Source organism: Melospiza melodia, chromosome 4 (genome assembly GCF_035770615.1).
Source record: "Melospiza melodia melodia isolate bMelMel2 chromosome 4, bMelMel2.pri, whole genome shotgun sequence".
In the NCBI taxonomy this organism is placed as follows: Eukaryota; Metazoa; Chordata; class Aves; order Passeriformes; family Passerellidae; genus Melospiza; species Melospiza melodia.
In genome coordinates this window covers 10,601,422-10,621,558 of record NC_086197.1, presented here as the reverse complement: position 1 = coordinate 10,621,558, position 20,137 = coordinate 10,601,422, and the positions used below count along the sequence as shown (strand labels likewise).

The window sequence follows — 20,137 nt, the reverse complement described above, 5'->3', positions numbered from 1 at the left end:
AAGATCAGGTTGCTGAGAGGGACAGGGCTTTGGGTTGCTGGTCAGCTGTCATTCTGCTTTTTTGCTGTGGTTCTGCTCAGCAAGTAAAGCACTTCCCAAATCAGCATTTATAACCTGGCCATGACAAAAGGCTACCCTGAGCTCTGGATACAACACCCATGCAGGAGGAGGGAGGGTGGCTCTGCTCTGGCTACTCCTCCAGTACAAAACTCCTGCCCAGGACCAAATCTGTACCAAGGCCCAGGAGAGGTCACACTGCAAAAAAAGCATCAGGATGCTTCAGAGGAAGATGCTGGGGGTGTGGGCAGAGAGAGCTGGAGGAGAGGTAGCTGTGGCTGGAAAGGGCTGGGGGTGTAAGGCACTTAACCCCCCCCAGTTAGTGAGGGGTGTGAGTGGGTTCTCACTTTTTAATTTCTGTAGTTTGTGTTGCTGCCTTCTGCAATGCACACACCTGTGGTTTGTTGTGATTTTGTGTTCTGTGATGGGGTTCATAGTGTCTTTGGTTTGGTTGGTTTTTATTTTCTCTGGGATAACCAGAGATGAGGTTGCAGCCTGTGAACTGTGGGCAATTTCACACAGGGCACACAGGCTGTGCAGCTTGATCCACTTCTGCAATAAGTGTGTTTGCCTCCTGCTAAGGTGCTCCAGCCAAGGTCAGTGGAAATAAAATAAACACTGTGGCCAAGCTGCTTGAGACAATTAACAGAAAGCATAAAGAGAGCCAATTGGCCCAGGCTGGTCAGATTAGCAAACAACAGCCTTTGCAAGTCTGTGCTTCAGAGGAGGGAGATGTCTTTCAGTAGGAATTTTTGTCAATTCTCCCTTGACTGATGCAAACCAGCATGATTGTACTGAAGTCAGGGAAAGATGCTCTTTGATCCTAGCTGCATGCTTGGCATGTGTGTGATGAAAGATTTTTCTGAATTTATTTAGCAACCTGATTAAGTTTTCTTTTTTCTGAGTTTTTTTTTTTTTTTGTTTGGTTTTGTTTGGTTGGTTGGTTTTTTTAGTCTCCCTGCAACTGCTTTTCCTCCTGATATTTTTGATGATGTTAAGACAGGGACTCAGCTTGTCAAGAGACTATTTCTTGTGTCGGTTTTTTGTTGTTTTTTTTTTTTGCCAAGGAGCTGGAAACCACAGAGGTCCAAATGAGCCCTGTGGATATCCACAGCAGTTCTCTACCAAGGTGAAAATCTCTCTGACAGGCAGGATAAGGCCACATTTGCACGATGAGTACAGCAACAAAGGCTGGTAGTGGAACTCCCTGAAAGCAAAAGGTCTTTCCTATAAATGTCTGTGTTAACACAGCCTTGTGCAGGGGGATAGTTTTAATCAAGCTGGGTCTGGGAAGCCAGGATGTTTTTGACTTAACCTGAAATGTGTTTTGCCTTCCTTTTGACCAGAGGACAGGAAAAGAGTTTGTAGTAAAAAAAACTGCTGGTAACTGAGGCACCTCTCTTCTGGCTTTATGATCACTGTGCAACCAGGCTTAAATGTTGTGGGAGAAAGTTGCACCAGCTCGTTTCCAGCCATGGTAGGTCCTGAAATAGCAGACATCAGACCTATGACTGGTTCTTCGACCTAGCAGTGCTATTTTGGCAGCAGGCCCAGGGTTAAACATAACAAGAGTCATTTTCAGTCCTTGCTCTCTTGAAGGTCAGTGGCCCAAATGGTTGGATGTTTGTCTTTGCTGTTTCCGGCCAAGGTCTGCATTTTGTAATGATAAGGCAAAATTCAGAGATCCTCGTGTTGGCAATCTCCTGCTGACTCTCATTGGAAAGCATGTTTTTCCTGAATAAGGATGTCAGGATTTGGCCATTGGCAAGTTTTAATTGTTTTGACTCTTTTGAGTAGGGTGATTTCTTGTGGTTGCTCTAAAGGCTCACTGCTCCCTTTTACCTGCAGCCCATGAGTTTCACAGCATAGTGCAGCTCCTTCTTAGTTTTAAGCCCATTAAGCCTGGCTTAGCAGAGTGGCCAGGTGAGACTTTGACGTCCATTCATCTGCTCAGGTCACATGGAAGAGGCAGTCTCCCTCTTAGCAATCAGTCTGGCTCACTCTAGCTTGCCAAATGCCTTCTGAGATGAGCCTTGTCCTCTCTACAGCTCCCTCAGAAAGCTATCAGAGAGGTCAGCCACAAATTGGTCCCATTTTTTCTGCCAGAGCTCTTTGGCCTTGGCTTTCTCAGCCGGCAGCATGGCACTGTATCTGTGAGGAGGAGGAAAGTCAGTGTCAGGCAGGAGACAAGGGGGCAGCTATTTCAAGAGCAGCACTGAAATGAAAAGGCAGGAGGCAGCAAGAGTTTAACCCTTGCAGGACATGCCTGCACCACACGTTGTAAAACAGGCAGGAGCTGAGGAATGTTCAGGGAGACCCTGGGCTTCACATCCAAACTATTTTTGGACATTCAGAACTGTCTAGTTAATAGAAAAAAGGGGTTAAACACACCCAAATGAAATGCTAATTGTTTTTCTGTGTTTCTCAGATGGCAAACACTGCAGCAAGTCAAATTTTGGCAGAAATAGACAAGTGATACAAAGACATACAATTTCTCCCAAACCCAGAACTAGGTGCTGGAGGCAAGTTTCCAAAGAGTGGAAAAGGAAGAATACACTGAGGCATGGAATCAGAGAAAGGCCCTTGAGAACACAGGCAGAGGGGCCTCTGGGCTCCCTGTGTCCTGCCTTTGGACAAGACACACAGAGGAGATTTTGGATTGACAGAAGCCCAGCTCCTGTGGCAGAGGAGACTGTGAGGCAAAAACCCAAATGCAAGCAAGGGTGAAAGCTGATAGCCCCCTTATGATTACTACAACAAGGTGAGAGAAGTAATGAACTTACTTTATGGAGTTGAGTGCAAGCTGTTTTAGGGTCCTCAGGTCAGCATTCATCCCTCCAATGGCCATGAACACCTCATAGAAGTCATAAGAGACTCCCTTTGCCCCAAAGATGGGGGGATCATCGGGGCTGACCACAATGGGGTGCCCTTCAGCCATGAGGTCAGCTGCAGGGTGACTCCTCAGATCAGCTACCAGCAGGAGGACCTGGGTGGGGAAGAGTGGGAGACAACACCTCAGCAGGTTATTGCTGCAGTTGTGTCACACTGACACTGCCAGGGCTGCAGCTGTGTCACTGACACCTGCCAGCAGGTAGTGGTCAGGGAGGGACAGGCTCCAGAGGACTGTTCACAATGTTTTCTGCTCTGAACTGCTGCAGGAGGAAGCAGCTTGTCTCCACTGACTGTACAAGGAGATTAATTTCTTAAATAAATCACCTTAAACAAGTCCAGTGGGGTGAATAACTTGTGCTTATTTAGAACAACTTGACTGTGAGCAATTCAGGAACAGTCTTTTGGTTACACATTTGCTGTGGTGCTTAGCTTGAGGCATCTGGGGCTGGTATCAGGGTTATCTCCCTTAAGGCTCACACCAGTAAATCTCCAACCAAAGTCCTTTCTGCTGCACCTCTGTAATGTGCTGCAAAAGAGTTCCCACTGGTTATGAATTCTGCAAAACCAAGAACTTCCAGTTAGAATCCCTGCTTCTCAGTCTCTGGCCCTCCTGGTTTGAAGTATTTTCAATTATGTTTCTTAAGGCACCTCTGTGTCTGTGGGCCTCATCTCCACTAGGGAGGACTGCCTTCCCAGGTTCCTCTGGATAGGATTTTAAATTATTTTTTTGCTGACTGGCATTACAAGCCTTAAATATATTCACTGTACATCTACATGGTAAACTGTAGTGTAAGGTGCTGCAAAGGAAACTAAGCCAGCCTGTGTGCATCAGAACTTGTAGGTGCCCCCCAGCTGACCCTCACAGCGATGGTGATCCCCTTTGCAGTGACCCAGCCACATAACAACATACCTGGTTGGAGATGGGACAGACTTCCACAGGAATATCCCTCTTCAGAGACAAATTTTTGGCTACTGGGTGTTTAATGAGAGCGAGTCCATGGCCAATCCTGCTGGTGTTCAGTAGCAATGCATCCAGCACATTATTGTCTACAGAGGTGCCCTGCCAGTCTGAGCAGAGACAGACAAGAGTCAGTGCAGTGCTGTGAGGAGATAAAGCTCCTCAAACTGCTAGGTGATTTTGTTAATAGAGGTCCCAGTTGTGAGGTGAGAGGGTTGCTCATGCTCAGAGTTTCCATTTGCATTTTCAGTGAAACAGGGATCTAAATCTGCCCAGGATAATGCCCAGCATGGAGATACCCACCCATCTCACCTGGCTTCAGACGTTTGCAGTATTGCTTTTGCAGCTGAGTTAATTAGGCTGGACTCCATTACTTGTCAATGGAGAGAAGTAACAATTATTGGGGAGTAGCCTGTGCATTAGAATGAGATGTGTTTTAAGGTGAAATATTATTTCACCTTCACCAGCAATAACTCCTACACTAGGTCAAAGATGCTGGGCAATGTGACACCTACAGTCCAGAGCAGGGAGGGGTCATGTGGGAATGCCACAGCCCCAAACTGATAAGGAGAAAAGCATAGGGGAAACTGGTTATGTGCACATGTATGCACACACATCCTCTTGATACAGCCAGCAAGCCAGCCAGGCTTGCTGCTTCTGCTCTTTGCAGGATTTCAGTCTTGCCTCTGCAAGCAGTAACAAGGCTTGAGTCCTCATGCTCACCAGTCTCCCCAGCATGGAAGAAGTAAGGCAAGTTGACCCCCATGGAATATGGGATGGTCAGGGCATCCTTCAGCTCCCATAAAGAATGACCTTGGTCCTCATCACCGACCTGGGGAAAGCAGAAAGGTATTTTTGAGCATGATTGGGAAGATGGTGGGACTTAGAGCTCTGTATAAATGAGGTGCCAGCTGTGCTGAAATTACAATGCTGTGGGGTAGGGAGCTGATTCTTTCAGGGGATTTTGTCAATTACCCTGAACAAAATCCTTAGCTGGAGGATTTGCAATTCATTAACACTGATTTCAGTACAGCAGCAGAGGTTCTGGCTCTGGTATAGAACATATGCCACGGGATATATGTGGTTATATCAGCAGGGGTCAGAAGAAATTCAGTTACCAGGTCAAAGCCTGCCAGGGTGTCTGGGAAGCGGGCTCTGAGTGCCATGGCAGTCATGATGTCTTCTTTAATCTGGGAGACATTCAGCATCCTAGAGAGCAAGAGAGAGAAAGAGCTGCAGAAGCTGACTCCCCTGGGCCTGCCTTCTCAGGGTTTGAGTTGTGAAATGGGGCCCCCAGGGGTACTTCCAAAATGCAAGTTGCTCTTGAATCTGACAACCAGCTTCAGGTCTCTAGAGGAACAGCAGTAGAAAATTGATATTATGAAAGGAAATCCATGAATGACCAGGAAATGCCTGGCTAGACCCTGCTGTCACTTGAGTTGAGGCATGCTTGTCTAACTCACTGGATTTCCCATTTACCAAGCGGGGAAGGGAACACAACAATGTGGAGAGAAAATGTTTCATTTTTTTTCTTTCCTCCCAGCTGTTTTGTTGTGAGTTGAAGCAGTAACTGCATTTCAAGAGAGTTTTTCATTTAGGTTTCTTCCAGCCCTATCAGACTTAAACTTCTCTGTATTTTGCTGACTGTGTCCATGCTCAATCAAGCTGGCCAGAGAGGCAAGCCAGCTCTGAGCTGGAGAGGGCATTGTGCCAAAGCAGAGCTGTGCTGCTGAGGTCTGCTGTGCTTGCTGAGGATCACCTCACATGACTTCGTGGCATCTGCCTGCTTGGAGGGCAGCAGCACGAACATGCTGTACACAGGCTGCAAGGAGCAGTGTGTGCCAGGTCCCATGGGACCTTTGCCACACCAAGTGCCCAAACTCGGGCACTGCTGTCGCTGCTTTCATGTCTGCAGGGTGGGGGAGTGCATCAGGCTCAGAGGAGAGCAGGCATGGCTTGGACACACACACAGGCAGCCCTGCCTGGGCTCATTCCTGCTCCCAGGGCTCATGGATGCTCCTCTGGCGCTCACTTTGCACAAAGGCAGACCCACATGGATGAATTCTCACCCTCAGCCTTTCACACGTGCCAGGGAATGTCTCAGGAGGCAACACCCCAGCTCCAACAGCCCACGTGGACATTGCCAACCAACCTTGGCATCCCAGCATTGCCTCTCCCAGCCCTCTGCCCTGCAAATGGCACAGCTGCTCTCAGCCCTGCTCAGCCTCTACCTGTGTGCTGCAAATATAACCTTGGCTCCAACAAAGTCTGGGTGCTCCTTCACAAACTGCCTGGTCACTTCCCGGTAGGCTGCCACAGACCAGGATTTGTCGTGCTTGGTGCCATCCAGTTCATACACCTGCAGTGTGACAAGCAGTAGTTAGAATAGGTGTTTTACTGGAATTGGGAGAAATGAAGTGACAAAAACCTTGGGAGAAGCAGAGTGCTGTGGTCCTGACAACAGGGCAGGAAAACAAAAGCAGTGAAATCTGTGCAGAACATTTCATTCTTCAAGCCTTTACCAGCTGGCAAGAACCAAGGAGTGGACTTCCCCCTCCTGTGTGATACAAGTTTCTCCGTGTTCAGACGTGGCAAGCAAACGCCCTTGAGAACCCCTTGGAGACCGTGACCTCTCACTCCTGTCTGCAGTGCTTTGTCCAGCTGTCTGCAGCTCACACATGCTCTGTGCCTTGCAGTGGCAATCTGTCAGCTGAGGCAGCCCCAAGGCATGCAGTGGCTGAGCTCCATAAGCTACCAGCTGAGCTGGGCTCCTGCTGCTCCCCTCTGCCAGAGGTTTGCTTCATGACCTTGAGTCAGTCATTTAGTCCTGCCATGCTTTTCTCAGGTCTCTGGCTGCAAACTGGGAAAAAATAATCCTTTTGGCATGCTCTGTCTCATCAACTTGCTCTGGGGATTCCTCACTACCAGGGCTGTTTTTTGCCCTGATTTCAGCAGGGGTGAAGACCCTGAATTGATACTAACCCACAAAGGCTCTGCCTGGAGTCACTCACAGACAGCAGCTGAAACCACTACATCAGTTCTCCTCTCACCCTTCTCACCATTCTTTTCTCTGTCACCTTTCTCCTCCAGCCTTCAACTGCTCCACTTCACCCCCTAACTTCCCCTCTGGTGCTGTCCCTTGCAGGGATGCCCCTGCAAAGCCCCACACCCCATTACAACGTGGTGTCCCCCTTGCAGGCACCAGCAGCTGTGGGGCAGCTGCAGATGCTCAGAGGGAATTTTCCCCAGCTGCAGCCCATGGGAATGTGAGACTTTACACAGCTGAATCTGCAAACACAGCTGGGCTTAGGGGGCTTTTCCACACTGTTTGCTGTTTCACACTAAATCCCAGTTTCATTTACTTTACCTCGGGGCCGCTTCTGGCAGGCTTTGCTGCAGGGAGAGCTTTTGCTGCTGTGGAGCCTTGTGGAGCAGGACACGAGCACCTTGCTATTCCTGTCACACCCTGCTCACCTTGACTTTCCCCATGAAGCTTTTCCCTTCCCTCTAACCCCAGCTTCACGCTGGCTGTCCCTTTGCTGCCCTCCATCCCGGCGTGGCTGTGGCTCCTGGCATTCCCTGCTGTGGTACCTGGAGCTTACAGAATTGGAGCTCACAGCACTGGAGCTTACAGAACTTGAGCTCACAGCACTGGAGCTTACAGAACTTGAGCTCACAGCCCTGCAGCTCACAGAACTGCAGCTCACAGCATTGGATCTCACAGCACTGCAGCTCACAGCATTGGATCTCACAGCACTGCAGCTCACAGCTGCTGGCGGCAGGGGAGCCCCAGGGCTCTGCAGGCTCCCACGGCTGCCGCCAGCATCAGGAGCTGGATGGGAAGCAAATCTTCCCTGCCAGGCCTCTCTTCAAAAGGACTCACAGCCGTGTCCAAGGGCTGATGGTAAAGGCAGGGTATTTTCCAGGCAGGCCCACGCACTTGTATCATGGCAGATACTCTTGGCCTGGAAACCTGTGTGGCCTGGGGGGATGCCTCACAAAATGCACAGGCATTTTGACATTGCTGTTATTTTCTCTTTTCAGGTACCCCAAAGACAGGTGGTGGCTGAATTCAGAGCAACTGGCTTATGGCAACCCCCATCACAGTAAGACTCATGTAAATTTTGTGGACTTCTCCACATCCTTTTTTTTTCCCATTTGCAATACATTCTTCTCTTCTCAGGTATGATAGACTGACAGAACTCCCACCCCCATGGAGTCCTGCATGGAGCTGGGCTGGAGAATTACATGGGAAAGGTATGTCTGCAGTTACAAAATTGTCACTGGGAAAGTGGGAACACTTTGGGTGGTGTGGGCTGCTGGTGCTTGGGGAGGCATTAGGGCAGAGTAGGCTTGGAGGACAACCAGACCAGCTCTGGGTGAAAGGCCTGAACCATTACCAGATTTTAGTGTTAATGGCAATGAAAGGAGCGGTTCATACTTCATACACACAGCCAAAAATTTAGGTTGTCTGCAAATTGTGGTAGGTTGTGTTTTGCCAATTGATTGACTCACCTATTTAGAGTAATCATTCTGAAATAAGCTGAGGATTTAAAATAACAACTATTCCAGAATAATTCTCTATCCAAGTCAGGAAATTTGTTCAGAGCAGCTGCCACAGAACAGGTGATTCTGGTGCAAAACTGAGCTACATCTTCCCAATGAGCAAGATTTTGACCCAGCTCCCAGTCTGTACAATGTAGTTTTGTGCCAATGTCACAGCAGGTATCTCCCTTAGCCACTAAGAACAAAGAGTCTCTCAAGCCCTTGCCTATGCAAATCTCCAAGAAAGAGGTTTGAATATGAGGTTTTCCAGCATCCTTAGGAGGGCAGGTATGCAAACATCCAAAAACTAAATTCAAGATAGGGCTTGAGAAAAGCTATGGAGAAACAAGGATTTAAAAGACTACTAGAGAAGCCAAACCCCACGTACCGCAGGCAGGATAGCTCTTATCTCAACATACTGTATGTTATCTTCATAGAGCTCCAGCAGCCCCTGGTAGAAATAGGCCTTGAACACAGGTGCATAGCAGATAAGTCCAGAGGCAATGAGAAAGACTTCTTCAAATCTTTTCCAAATGAAAGCCTGAGAAGGGTAGGCCAGCTCAGGGCTATCCGTCACCAAGGTCAGGTTTCTCAGCAAGCTATAGAAAAGGGAGAAGAGAAGGAATGAGGAGAGCAAACAGAGCCTGTTGGCACTGCAGTACAACAGTGGCTGGTGCAGCTAGGAAGCATTCAGGTCATTTTTCTGCCACCTGTATTTACTCCTTTAATGGCACAGAATTTGTATGATACATGTTGAGCTGTAAGCAGGGTAGGGGTAGGTGCTTAAAACCTGCCCACCATCCCTTTTTCAAGGAACAGAGTTACAAAAGCAAGCACAGTGCTTTTATATCAATTTTACTCTGCTACCCAGGGTATCCCTAACCTGAAAATCTTACTCTTCTACCCAGGATATTCCTAATCTGAAAATCTTACTCTTCTACCCAGGGTATTCCTAATCTGAAAGCAGGCATGCACATTACTCCTGCAGACAATGTGTTTTCCCAAGAATCTTCAGTGTGCATAAAATGTCACAACTCTTGGTCCTTTATTCAGCACCTGAAAGGCAGATTGAGTCTACAGGACACGCCATGTGCTGGGCCACCACCAGCCTGCTTGCTGAGCCCATAAGTTGTCCTGGTACCTTTGTAGTGTCAAAATATGCCACCCAAAAAAATGCAAGGGGAAGACAGTTCTGAATCAGAAATCATTTTTCCCAGCCACTGAGAATAAACCTGATGCCCCACCTACCTTGCTGATAGCTACTTCAGGGAACAGCTGATAAGAATCTCAGTCCTGGCTTTTTCTTACTGTGGTGGAAATGTATTTATTTCCTCCATCCACTCAGCTGGCATATGAGCCTCTTTCAGAAATCCAGAGAGACAGTGGGTAGTTTTATCAAGCAGACTTTAAGGGAGTCAGTAAATTGCAAGAATATCTGATTGTGGGTGACAGCCTGCATTTAGGACAGGGTGAGCATCTGTGCCATGCCACCAACCTCTGGCAAGCTGATAGCCTTCATCCCACCTGAAGCCCTCCTTCTTCCACCTGAAGAGTAGCTCATAACAAAATTCTCCTACCAATGGGCAAAGTCTGAATGGCAATGCAGGGGTGATGAACTCCATTCCTGGGTGGACAAATGGAAGCCATCACAGAAACCTACAGATGTTTTCTTGCTGGCCCAGTGCTTATCTCATGTCAGGGGCTAAGCAGGTTCAGACAGAAATACCTTCAGCCATGCTTCAGCTTTCATCTGGGTATATTGTTTCCCCTCAATAACAGCTACTGATCTTTAATAACGTTTCCTGTTTGATGTCTTGGCCCCCATCCTCGTGCAGCGCTCTGCTCTGTTATATGGGAGGTGTGGCTTTGATTTGTGGTCTTATTATCTTCATCCAGGACACTTCTGTGGATGGAATTAAACCCCCACAGCCCCCCTACAGATGTAAAATGTGCTCTGGTCCAAATTCATAAACTAAGACATCCTGGGCAGATATGCCTTTTGAATCCCTCCATCCTGCCCAAAAAGCAGAGCCTGTTCCCCCAGGATTTGCCTGCTCTTTCACTCCCTAAGGATTCTCTTCCAGGGCCTGCAGCTTCATTTCTTCCTCACCCTGTTAATTTCTTTGCCAGCACCAATTTTAGAAGCAAACCTGTACATAAAAGAGATGCTACTACTGTTAAGGATGAGACTTTAAATGCTCAACAGTCAGGAAAATTCAGAGTTAAGGTTTCCACAGCAACTTGGGCTCTGCCCTCCCATGCATTACAATAGGGGCTTTGGTGCCATTATCCAGGACACTGGGCAACCCCAGCTACTGTTCAGTAATCCATGCAAGCAGAGGAGACCGAGCTGGACCACGGGAGGGGCGAGGAGCGAGGAGACACCGCAGCATCACCCTAGAAACCAGGAATGCGGGAGTCAGGAGCATCCCGGAGGCGCTGATCCAGCTGCCCGAGCTGCGGAGGGGGGCAGAAAGGCTGTGCTGCTGCTCATCGGGCGGTTTCGTGTGGGAAGGAGGGTTTTCCCTTCCCTCTGGCCGAAGGGCAGCTCCCCTCCAGCTCGGCACCTGCCCGCAGCCGGGGGCCGAGCGGGGCCGTTCCCAGCGGCTCCGGGACAAACCTCCCCGTGGATCAAAAGGCCGTGCAAGCCCGGTCTCGCCGTGCAGGCAGCTCCCTTCCAGATAAGGATGGGTGCTCAGTCGGGCTCCCAGCGCTTTCTGCCCTCGTCCTGTGAGAACTCGGCTCCTCCAGCGCTGAGCACACGCAGGGCTCCGCTCCCCGCCTTTAAATCTGCCTCTACAAACTCGTGGCTGTTTGCTTAGCCTGTGCTCTTGGGCTAGAAACAGCCATAAATCCCCACACCACCCTGCTCCTAAAAGCACATAAATCAAATTGTGCTTCTCTTTATAATCCCCTTCCCTTTGAGACTGATTATTGATCCTTAGAACTGTTGAAGATTTATTGCATAATAGTGATCCATGCTTGATAACCAGATAATCTCCTAAGGGTTTGGGGGCTTTTGCCATCAGTAGCTCATGCAGATGAAGCAAAGCTTCATAAACACATTCTTTTTTTTCTTCTTTTCAGGAATGGGCCTTGGCCAGTGATCAGGTGCAGACTACAAATAGCCCTCCATGTCATGTCGTATATGCACTGAACAATGCTATTGCAATGCATATGCCCAAAGGGGCACAGCTAAAATGACCAGCCAAGGATTATTTATTTTCAACTGTGCATTTGTTTTCTCTTTTCCTGGATTTTTCCCCGTTTTCCTTTCCTGTGCTATATAATACAGAAGTGAAAGGTTTTTTGTTGCCTTATTTTTAAGGGGATTCTTTTTCCTGCTCCTTTTTCTGCTCTCGATGGGTAATTATGCCCCTCTCCTCACCGTGGTATCTAAATGTCTTCCAGTGGTGCATTAAATAGTGTGACTAACATCTGTCACATGTGGTTCATTCGCTTGCTCTCGCTCTCTCTCATCCCCTCTTCTTCTCCCCAAGGGGGGACTTGTAGAGGGAGTGGAGTGCTTTGTTTCTGTGGTGGATTTTTATTCCCCTTTTCCCCCCCTCTCACTGCACACACTGCCCTATTTTTCTGTGAGATAAGGCAGTCAGAAGACACGGAGGGGAAGGTGATGGCAGCCGGGGCCTCCGCCAGTGCCCAGGGGAGTTGTCCCTGCAGCCTGGGCCGTGGTGTCAGCTCCCTCACAGATGACTTCATCCTGGTGATAGAGAGCTCTGCTGGGCACGGCCTCAGTCCTTGTGCTGCTGGTGGGGGGTGTGCAGTGGTATTTTACAAATAGCTGCAATGTCAATGCTGCTTCCCTAAATATCTAGGGGTATGCTCTTGCTTTGGAGGTGGCAGCCATTACGTTGCTTCTTGAGGGAAAGAATGACATTCTCCTGAATTGTAATTGATTGTGAAGGAAATAAGTGAGGATTGTTTTTCCTTTTAAGTAGGAAAGCAAAATTGCCTTCCTTTCGCTCTCCCTTGGCCCGTGGTCTCCTGGCTCTCCTAAGAGCATCCTTTTGGAAGCTCACCAATAACACAATCCTCCAGGGTCTTGGCCCATGAGATGTGTGCTTTGAATAGGAATGATTAGACCTTCTCTTGAGGGAAACAAACAAAAGGAGTCACTTCCAAAGCACACACAGACACACACACACACATATATGTATATGTACCTAAAAATGCAAAGAGCAAAAAAAATCCTGCAGATTCCCCTTTCTTCTGCCCCTTCCTAGACAAATGTTTTAAGGTGAAAGAGGTGCAGCTTCTCAGAAACATTTCCATTGTTCCTTCACATTTGCTGATCCACCCTGCCTTGCATGAGAGCCCTTCCCTGCTGCCATATTCCCTTGACACTTCCTTGAAACCACCCAACTATCCATCCGTTCTTTGCTCTGACATCTGCTTTCTCTCAGCTTGTCAGTGCTCAAGGGCAAAGAGGAGTGCAGGAGAGAGGTAGCCTGGGATGCACATGTTCAAGAGACTGGGAGAGCTTCCAGAAACTGAGAAGCAGAACAGATTGGGGCCTATTCCTGGCTAGAGACCTATTTCCAGACGGCCAAAAACATTCCTAACCCCTAGACTAGTGCCCAGGGATTAGAGGAGAATAGGAGGGGAAGTGCCTCAGTGTGGCTGTTGTTGGTGTGTTTGCACATTATGCCTAATGACTCCTCTGTGATTTTGTGCTGATGAGCATGGAAGGGCAAGAAATGAAGGACAACATACTCAAATGGGTAAGTGAACACCCAGGATGCCAGAGATCCAAGTTTGTTCTTGACTCAGGCAAAAGAATCCCCCTCCAGATTTGGGGAGACCCTTGCAGCAAGGCTCTGTCTTGTGTCCCTGTGCTGTGCCTGCCACTCTCAAGTCCTGCTCTGACTTGTGGCCACTAAACACTGTCAGGCAAACACAAAGGAAGAGGAATGTGTCACTACTGCCTCTGAAAACAAGTGTTTCCACGCAGGAACAGAGGGAACCACACAAGGCACAGCCCCAGGTGTACAGGGTGTACAGGATGCCCTGCCCTCAGCCTCTGCCAGAAAGTGGCATCATGCCATGGAAGCACAACCAAAAACAAGTGCAGTGAAAGGTCGCTCCTGAGACACTTCTAAATGTCCACAGCAATTGCTGGGGCTTAGGGAAGTGAAGCTGTTTCAAAATCCAATCTCTTGCATGTTATTTATGGGTCTCCTGGTGTGGTTGAAGAGAGCTGCTGCTGTCATCTTTCCTTCCTCATCACTCCCAGCAGAAATGGAAGGGAGCTAATGGGGAACCAGTTTTCTCTGTGGCAGACAGAGATCAGAGACTTTTCACTGGATCTTGTTTTGTCCATCTCGTGTCAGGGCAGTTGAGCCTCAGAATATAAAAGTCAGGAGCCCAGGGTCTGGCATCACTTTCTCCTTCCCTTCTGGACTTCCATAAGAGAGGGATGGTGGATGCCCTGGAGGGTCAGACCCCTCTGCCCTGCCCATTGCTGGTTTTGGGGAGGGAAGGCAATACCATGCCACAAGTCTGGAAGCTCCTCAGCTTTTCAACTTGACCTCCTTCCCAGATCTGCAGGGCACAGAGCCCAGACAGCTTCCACGTGGAGGGGACACCAGCTCACTAAGAGTTAAAAGGTCTCCATTTAAGAGCACACAACCTCACTGGAGAGCACTGCAGTAAAACCCACCAAGTTTCACTTGGGAAATGCTGGAATTAGGGTCCTCTGCACTGCCTCAGTCCAGCCCTGCCCTTGTGTGTTGGCATGGCAATCTTGTCTGTCATTACATGACACCTCACACTATTTTTCCTGCAGCCCCCAGAGTGCCATGGACAGCAGTGCCCTCTCAATGGATGGCTACTCAATATTTTCCTTTGTCCTCATCGCTCAGTGTCTGACTTCATGCATTATTTAGTGTGCTCTCTCCAGCCCCCCACACACCACAGCAGAGCTGCCTGCTTCCTCTTGGCCTTTCCAGCAGGGCTTTGTCCTGGGATCAATGGCCCCTGGATGGGGAGATAGGACTCTGTGTTCCCATCACCACTGGCTGGAGGGGGAGCCAGGCTCTTCCCAGCCACCTGTAAGTGATTAAATGCCAGGTGGCTCAGACAAGCCCAGCCCTGATAAAAGGCTGCCAGCAGTGAAGGCAGGAGCTGCCTGCAGGGAGAGGAGCTCCTGCAGGAGGGTGAATGATGCTCTGGGGAGCCAGCTGAGGTGTGAGCAGCTGCAGGAGCCTTGCTGTAAGGGCAGGAGCTCTGCTAGCAGGAGGGGTTTTGAGGGAAAGGAGCCCCAAAACCAGGCAGGGGTCCTGTGTGTGGGGTTCCTTGGCTCAGCCAGCGCCCAGGAGGGTGAGCCACAGCTCCTGGTGCCTGTTGGGAATGAGTGCCTTGTGCTTCCAGGTGGTGAGTGACACTGGGGTTTCAATGGCAGAAAACAAGTTTGGTGCTTGGAGGGACAGTTGGGTTGGGTTTTATTTTGGGAAGTTTGAGGGCATTTGCTTGTACAGTAATTAACATAAATAGTTTGCCCAACTTCTTGCTCTGAATCAAAATAATGACTTTGCAAAGGACTTTTCTGATGTTGGGGACAGCCTGTTCATCATCTACCCGGCTTCCCCATCCACTTTTTGGATACCTCACTGGCTGAGGCACTGTGCAGCCCTGTCCCACATTGAGAGCCCATTCAGTGCTGAGGAGAGCTGGGGCCAGGTCTCATAAATCCACTTTAGCTTCTCTCCTCAGTGTGTGTTCACAGAAAAATTCAGGTTTTATGGTCCCTGACTGGTGCACTTAATGCAGCAGCCTTCAAACTCTTACATTGCTGTCACTGTTAGGTTGGACATGATATACACACGTGATCAGGATCTAAGAAGAAAAAAGTTTCTAATTTGCTTCTATGCTGATGGCTTTGTCTTCTTCTTTGCTATAGATACACTCAAAAACCATCAATTGCCATTTCTTCTATTAACTCAGCTTTGTTTGCAAGCTAGCTGTCAAACCCCTTCATACATTCATTGCTATTTGCTTTTCCAGCCCTACACGGAGTTCCTCGCCTGTAGAGCAGCGAGCAAAGGGGAAAGCTGTCCCAGAATGGAGCACCAGGAGGCTGCCCCCGTGCACTCACCCTCTGTCGAACTCGGCCACGTCTCGGAGCTGTCGCCGGTAGGTGTCCAGCAGCAGCCACGGGGAGCAGCGGGGCGCGGGCGGCGGCCGCGGCCGGGAGAAGCGGAAGCGCACGGAGCCCGCGGCCGTGAAGCAGATGTGGCAGTCGGGCAGGTAGGAGGCGTTGAACACCAGCCAGCCCGCGCTCAGCATGGCGAAGTCGTGCAGGTGGAGCACAGCGCCTGGTGGGGGGGACAGGGATGTCCTGGTGAGCCCAGGCAGCTGGGGAGAAAGTTTAATGGGGCACCAGTCTGTTTGCCCAGGTTTGATGGGGGCACCAGTTTGTTTGCCCAGGTTTGATGGGGTAACTGTTTGTCCATCTGGGGGTGTCTGGAAATGCTTTAGAAGGCTGTGAGTGAATTCTCCCAGCAAGGACTGCACTGCTGCTCTGCCTCCCCCAGGCTGGAGGATGTGCCCCCCTCCACATCACACACTGGGGCAGGCAGAGTGTGACAGCTTGCTGGGAGCACAGGGAGGGGGGAATCGATAGGGAGCTCTGCTGCTCCACTGGGATGGAAAATGCTCCGAGTTATTAAAGGTCTTTCAGGCAGAGTTTGCTGTGAGCTGGCTCAGGCCCCACTGCTTTAAAGAGAAACTTGCACAGGAGGCAGCAGTTCACAAGGCATGCTGGCTGGAGCACACCTGAAGCAAAGCTCTGTATCTAGGCTGTTTGGATCCCAGCTTCAGTTTTTGTGCCTAGTGTGTGTCTCCTCTGTCAGCTCTCTGGAGCTCTGGCATACACCAAAATCCCAGACCACGTTACTCTGGGGAATTGCACTCAGATGCAGAAGTACATTTTACTCTGTGCCTTATCAAAAGCATGCTTGCTTACATTGTACATCTGCTGCTGGCCAGCACAGAGGGCCTCTGGGGTGCTCTGCTATTGTGCAGTGTGTTGGCAGCTGCCAGTGTTCCTGGCACAGGGAGCATCCTCTCTATGCTCACCTTCCTTATAATTTCAGTTTGCTGAGGTCTCTCCTTTTGCAAAGGCTCCTGGTGCTATTGGTTCTTGCACTAAGCCTCACCTTTGTGAAGGGAAGGCACTGTGAGAGCTGAAGTCTTAGATGTGTATTTTATTAGTCTAGGGGAGACCTCTTAGTTGAAATAGCTTTGATGCCCTGAAGGGTAAAGGGACAACATGAATAGCAAGAACAAGACTGGTATGTATTTGACATTAGATTAGGTTCCAGACTACAATTTACAGTGGATTAATCTAATATAGAGTCATGTCTATGATCTCCCACTACAGAGGGTCTGGCTGTTAAGGTGCTGAGGAGCTGTGGTTGCTGCTCTCAGCAGAGCTGGTGCACCAGGCTGGGCATGCTGCAGCTGTCTGACCCTCCTCTGGCTGGCAATGTCACCTTCTTCCCTGTGAGAGCAGCAACAGACATTATAGTGGTGCTTGAAACAACAGGGACTCCCAGGGGCTCTGATCAAATCCTACTCAAACAGCTACAAGGATGTGATCTTGGCCCTGAAAGCTTACAGCCCTTGCAAAGATTCCAAGAGCCCATTTAAACATTGTCAGGACTGAAAAGTATTAATTATTTGTTTTGACTCCCACTTGGTACCAATGATACTGGAGGTAAAGAGGGGAGTACTTTTAAATTTCTGACTGTTCAATTCAGCCATGACAGGATAATGACGTTTCTGACACTAATTGTTTATGTTAATGGATTGGGATGCTGCAAGACTGGGATCTGCATTCCACAGTGGAAACTGGGAGGGAGAAGTTGGGGAGATTGCTCAGGGCCACATCCAATCTGGCTGCAAACACTTCCAGGGATGGGGCAGCCACAACTTCTCTGGGCAACCTGTTCTGGTGCCTCACCACCCTCTGAGTAGGCTTACTAATATCTAATCTAAATCTCTCCTCTTTTAATTCAATACTGGTCCCCCTGGTCCTGTCACTACCTGCCTGTGAAAAATGTTGCTCTCTTTCAATTTTATAAGCCCACTTTAAGTGCTGGAAGTACACAGGCTTGTACACAACAAGCAAAGAACATAAAGATTTCAGTGTTAGAGGTAGCCCCTTCCTCCTCTGCTGCCCCCAGACTTTCCAGCACACTTCCAGGTCTGCTACAGAACCACCTGCACCTTTTTGGGGGATGCAACACTTTTGGCTGAGATACAGAAGAAGGTTGGTAGCCTGTCCATGGAGTGTGTCTGTGGGAAAAAGAGACCCCGGCTGGAACATTCGGAGTAAATGGGGATGTCTGGTATTTCTTGCTGCCTTTGCTTCCTCTGTCCCTTCTCCACTCTTGAAAGACTTAAGGATCCATATTGTAAGTTAAACCAAATGCCACAATTGCTGGAAATGTGCATTCACCCAATCCATCCCCCTCTTCCTCTCCTCAGGGCTTTTCCTGAAACCCAAAGAGCACAATTTACAGCTCTCAGAAGATTTTCTCCCACATCCTGTGTTTTGTCCTAGCTCAGAAAGCAAAAGATGAGAAAGGATGAGTAAGATGAGGCTCCTTAAGCCAAGCCTACCTTTAGGCATGCGCTTTAAGATGCTGAACACCTTGCTCTGGTCAATGAGGCTTTTTGCCCTGAAGAAGTGCATGCTTGGAGGGAACTGTCCTGTAGCTATGGCTGCTTCCACTTCCTTCTTCTTGAGGTCTACCAGCTTTGTACTGAGCTGCTGCTCCTGCCTGCTCAGCACCAAGTTGCCCCCTGTCTGGTGGGCTTTCTCCTGCTGCATCAGGGAGTCCCTGTCCTTCCAGAGGGGGCTGGGAAGGCAGGGGGCAGCCAGACTCAGGAGCAGGCATGCCAGCCTGATGCCTTGCCCAGATGGAGCTTTCATCTTACAGCTGCACCTGGACAGGGAGAAAACACTGAGGCTTTAGCAGAGGTCAGAAGGGAGCACCTTGGCAAGGGGATGTGAAGTTGTTGGGTTAACAACAGCATCATGCAGAGGCAGGGGGTTAATGGGGTGCTTAGAACTGGCAGGGACACCTGGTAGCAGTGTCCCCTGAATTCAGGGCTATGGATCAGCACACTCCCTGTGGCTGCTGGTTACACACAGCAAGGCTGGTAGGGTGAAGAGATGCTGCTCCTTGGATCACACTGGCAGCACATCATGCAGTAAGGCAAAGGGCCAGCCTGGAATGGGGGATTGGTGGGCTCAGGATGCTGCCTGCAAGCTGGGGTGGAGCTCTCAGTGAATAAGAGGTGCTGGCTGTGCTGATAATGTCCAGCTAAGGCTTGCCTTGAGCTGATCAGATCCCCATTCCCTCCAGTTGAGAGAAGGTCCTGTTGCACCCTTGTAGTATATTCCAGCTATCCCAAGGGTTCATTTACAGGCAGGATCCCCCAAGGCTTTCTCTGCAGTAACAGAGGTGTGTCCTCCTTGCAATCCCAGAGGAAAGGGGATGGAAGTGAGACCATGGGAGTAGTAAGGGATCACAGGACACAGGCACATGTGAACTCTGAGCTCTCTCCCTCCCCCAAAAAAGCACAACTGCAATATAACCTTCAATACCAGGCTTTAGTGACCCTCCCTGCCAACCTCTCCAGAGCAAAACAGCCTGGAGAAGGGCTCAATATTTTGAAATGTGAATGACATAGAAAGGCCCTGCTTGTGCATGTGTCTTCTCCTTCCAGGCTCTCCTCCACCTGTAGGTCCAGGAAAACATCCCAGCCCTTTTAGTGGGGTTGAAGGGGAGCAAACAGAGCAGGGGTGGCTGCAGCCCCACAGCAGGCCTGGCTCTGAGCTGAGAAAAGGACACATCCCCCAGAAAGTGTTATCTTAGCCCTGCTGGGACTGACTCACTTACTGCCCGCTCTCCTCTCCTCCTCCTCCTCCTCCTGGCATCCAGGGCTCCGGAGCCGCTGCCCGGAGCGGCTCTGCCTCCAGCCCGGCGCTGCCCCGGCACGGACAGCGATAGCGAGAGAGATAAGGACGGGGTCCGTCCCGGCAGGGCCGTGCCGAGCCAGGCACACGGAGTTCCTCTTCCTGTGCAGCCCAGCTTTTCTTGCAGCCCAGCTGCACCGCTTCATGAATATATAAGGAGGAGGAGGAGGAGGCGGGCGAGGTTATGAGAGAGCGGGACACGGGCAGCGGCGGGGCTGCCAAAAAAGCGGGGTCACTCCGGGGAATCTCCCCTAAATCTTTAACCCTTCAGTGCCTGACGGCGAGGGCATCTCTGGGGGTTTATCTATGCAGCCGTGCCGCGTTCCCTGGCGCACACATTCAGCTTTTAAACACCCTGGGAGAAACGCGTTCCTGTCCCGGGAATACACACGGGCTTGGATATCTAATCCTGATATCTTGGATATCTAATCCTGATCTGCTGCAGAGCCTTTAATGCCCGCGACACTGCAAACTCTGCTCGCTAGTGCCTTTACATCTGAGAAAACAGCAATTTGTACCTCGAAATGGTCGTGCCCGGTCTCTGCCGGCTCTGGGAATGGGGCAGGCATCAATCCAGGCGGATTGAGACACATAGCGCTCAACTCCAGTCAGGTGGAGGTGGGATAGATTTATTTTAAAAAAATCACAACAAATACAGTAATTTCAGCATTTTATTT

At 49.7% G+C, this 20,137-nt stretch overlaps 1 protein-coding gene and 1 long non-coding RNA gene across 3 annotated transcripts; one reads left to right on the top strand and one right to left on the bottom strand.

The window, feature by feature from the left end:
• Positions 1–946: 946 nt before the first annotated feature.
• On the bottom strand, positions 947–19,565 carry ADA2 (adenosine deaminase 2). 2 transcript variants are annotated; one of them, XM_063153838.1, is made up of 10 exons: positions 19,380–19,565; positions 18,098–18,423; positions 15,567–15,786; positions 8,841–9,051; positions 6,139–6,266; positions 5,026–5,116; positions 4,631–4,739; positions 3,860–4,017; positions 2,841–3,043; positions 947–2,208 (listed from the first exon to the last, which is right to left on the bottom strand). In XM_063153838.1, exons 2-10 carry the CDS (start codon positions 18,408–18,410, stop codon positions 2,100–2,102), a joined length of 1,542 nt encoding a protein of 513 aa, XP_063009908.1. In that variant the 5' UTR covers positions 18,411–18,423; positions 19,380–19,565; the 3' UTR covers positions 947–2,099. The 2 variants fall into 2 exon arrangements, with proteins under 2 accessions (XP_063009908.1, XP_063009907.1); XM_063153837.1 differs by having other exon boundaries at positions 19,384–19,530.
• On the top strand, positions 1,405–11,873 carry LOC134417076 (uncharacterized). The gene is made up of 4 exons (XR_010027493.1): positions 1,405–1,534; positions 7,952–8,013; positions 8,091–8,164; positions 11,540–11,873. It is a non-coding gene; the product is annotated as an uncharacterized LOC134417076 (long non-coding RNA).
• Positions 19,566–20,137: the final 572 nt, after the last annotated feature.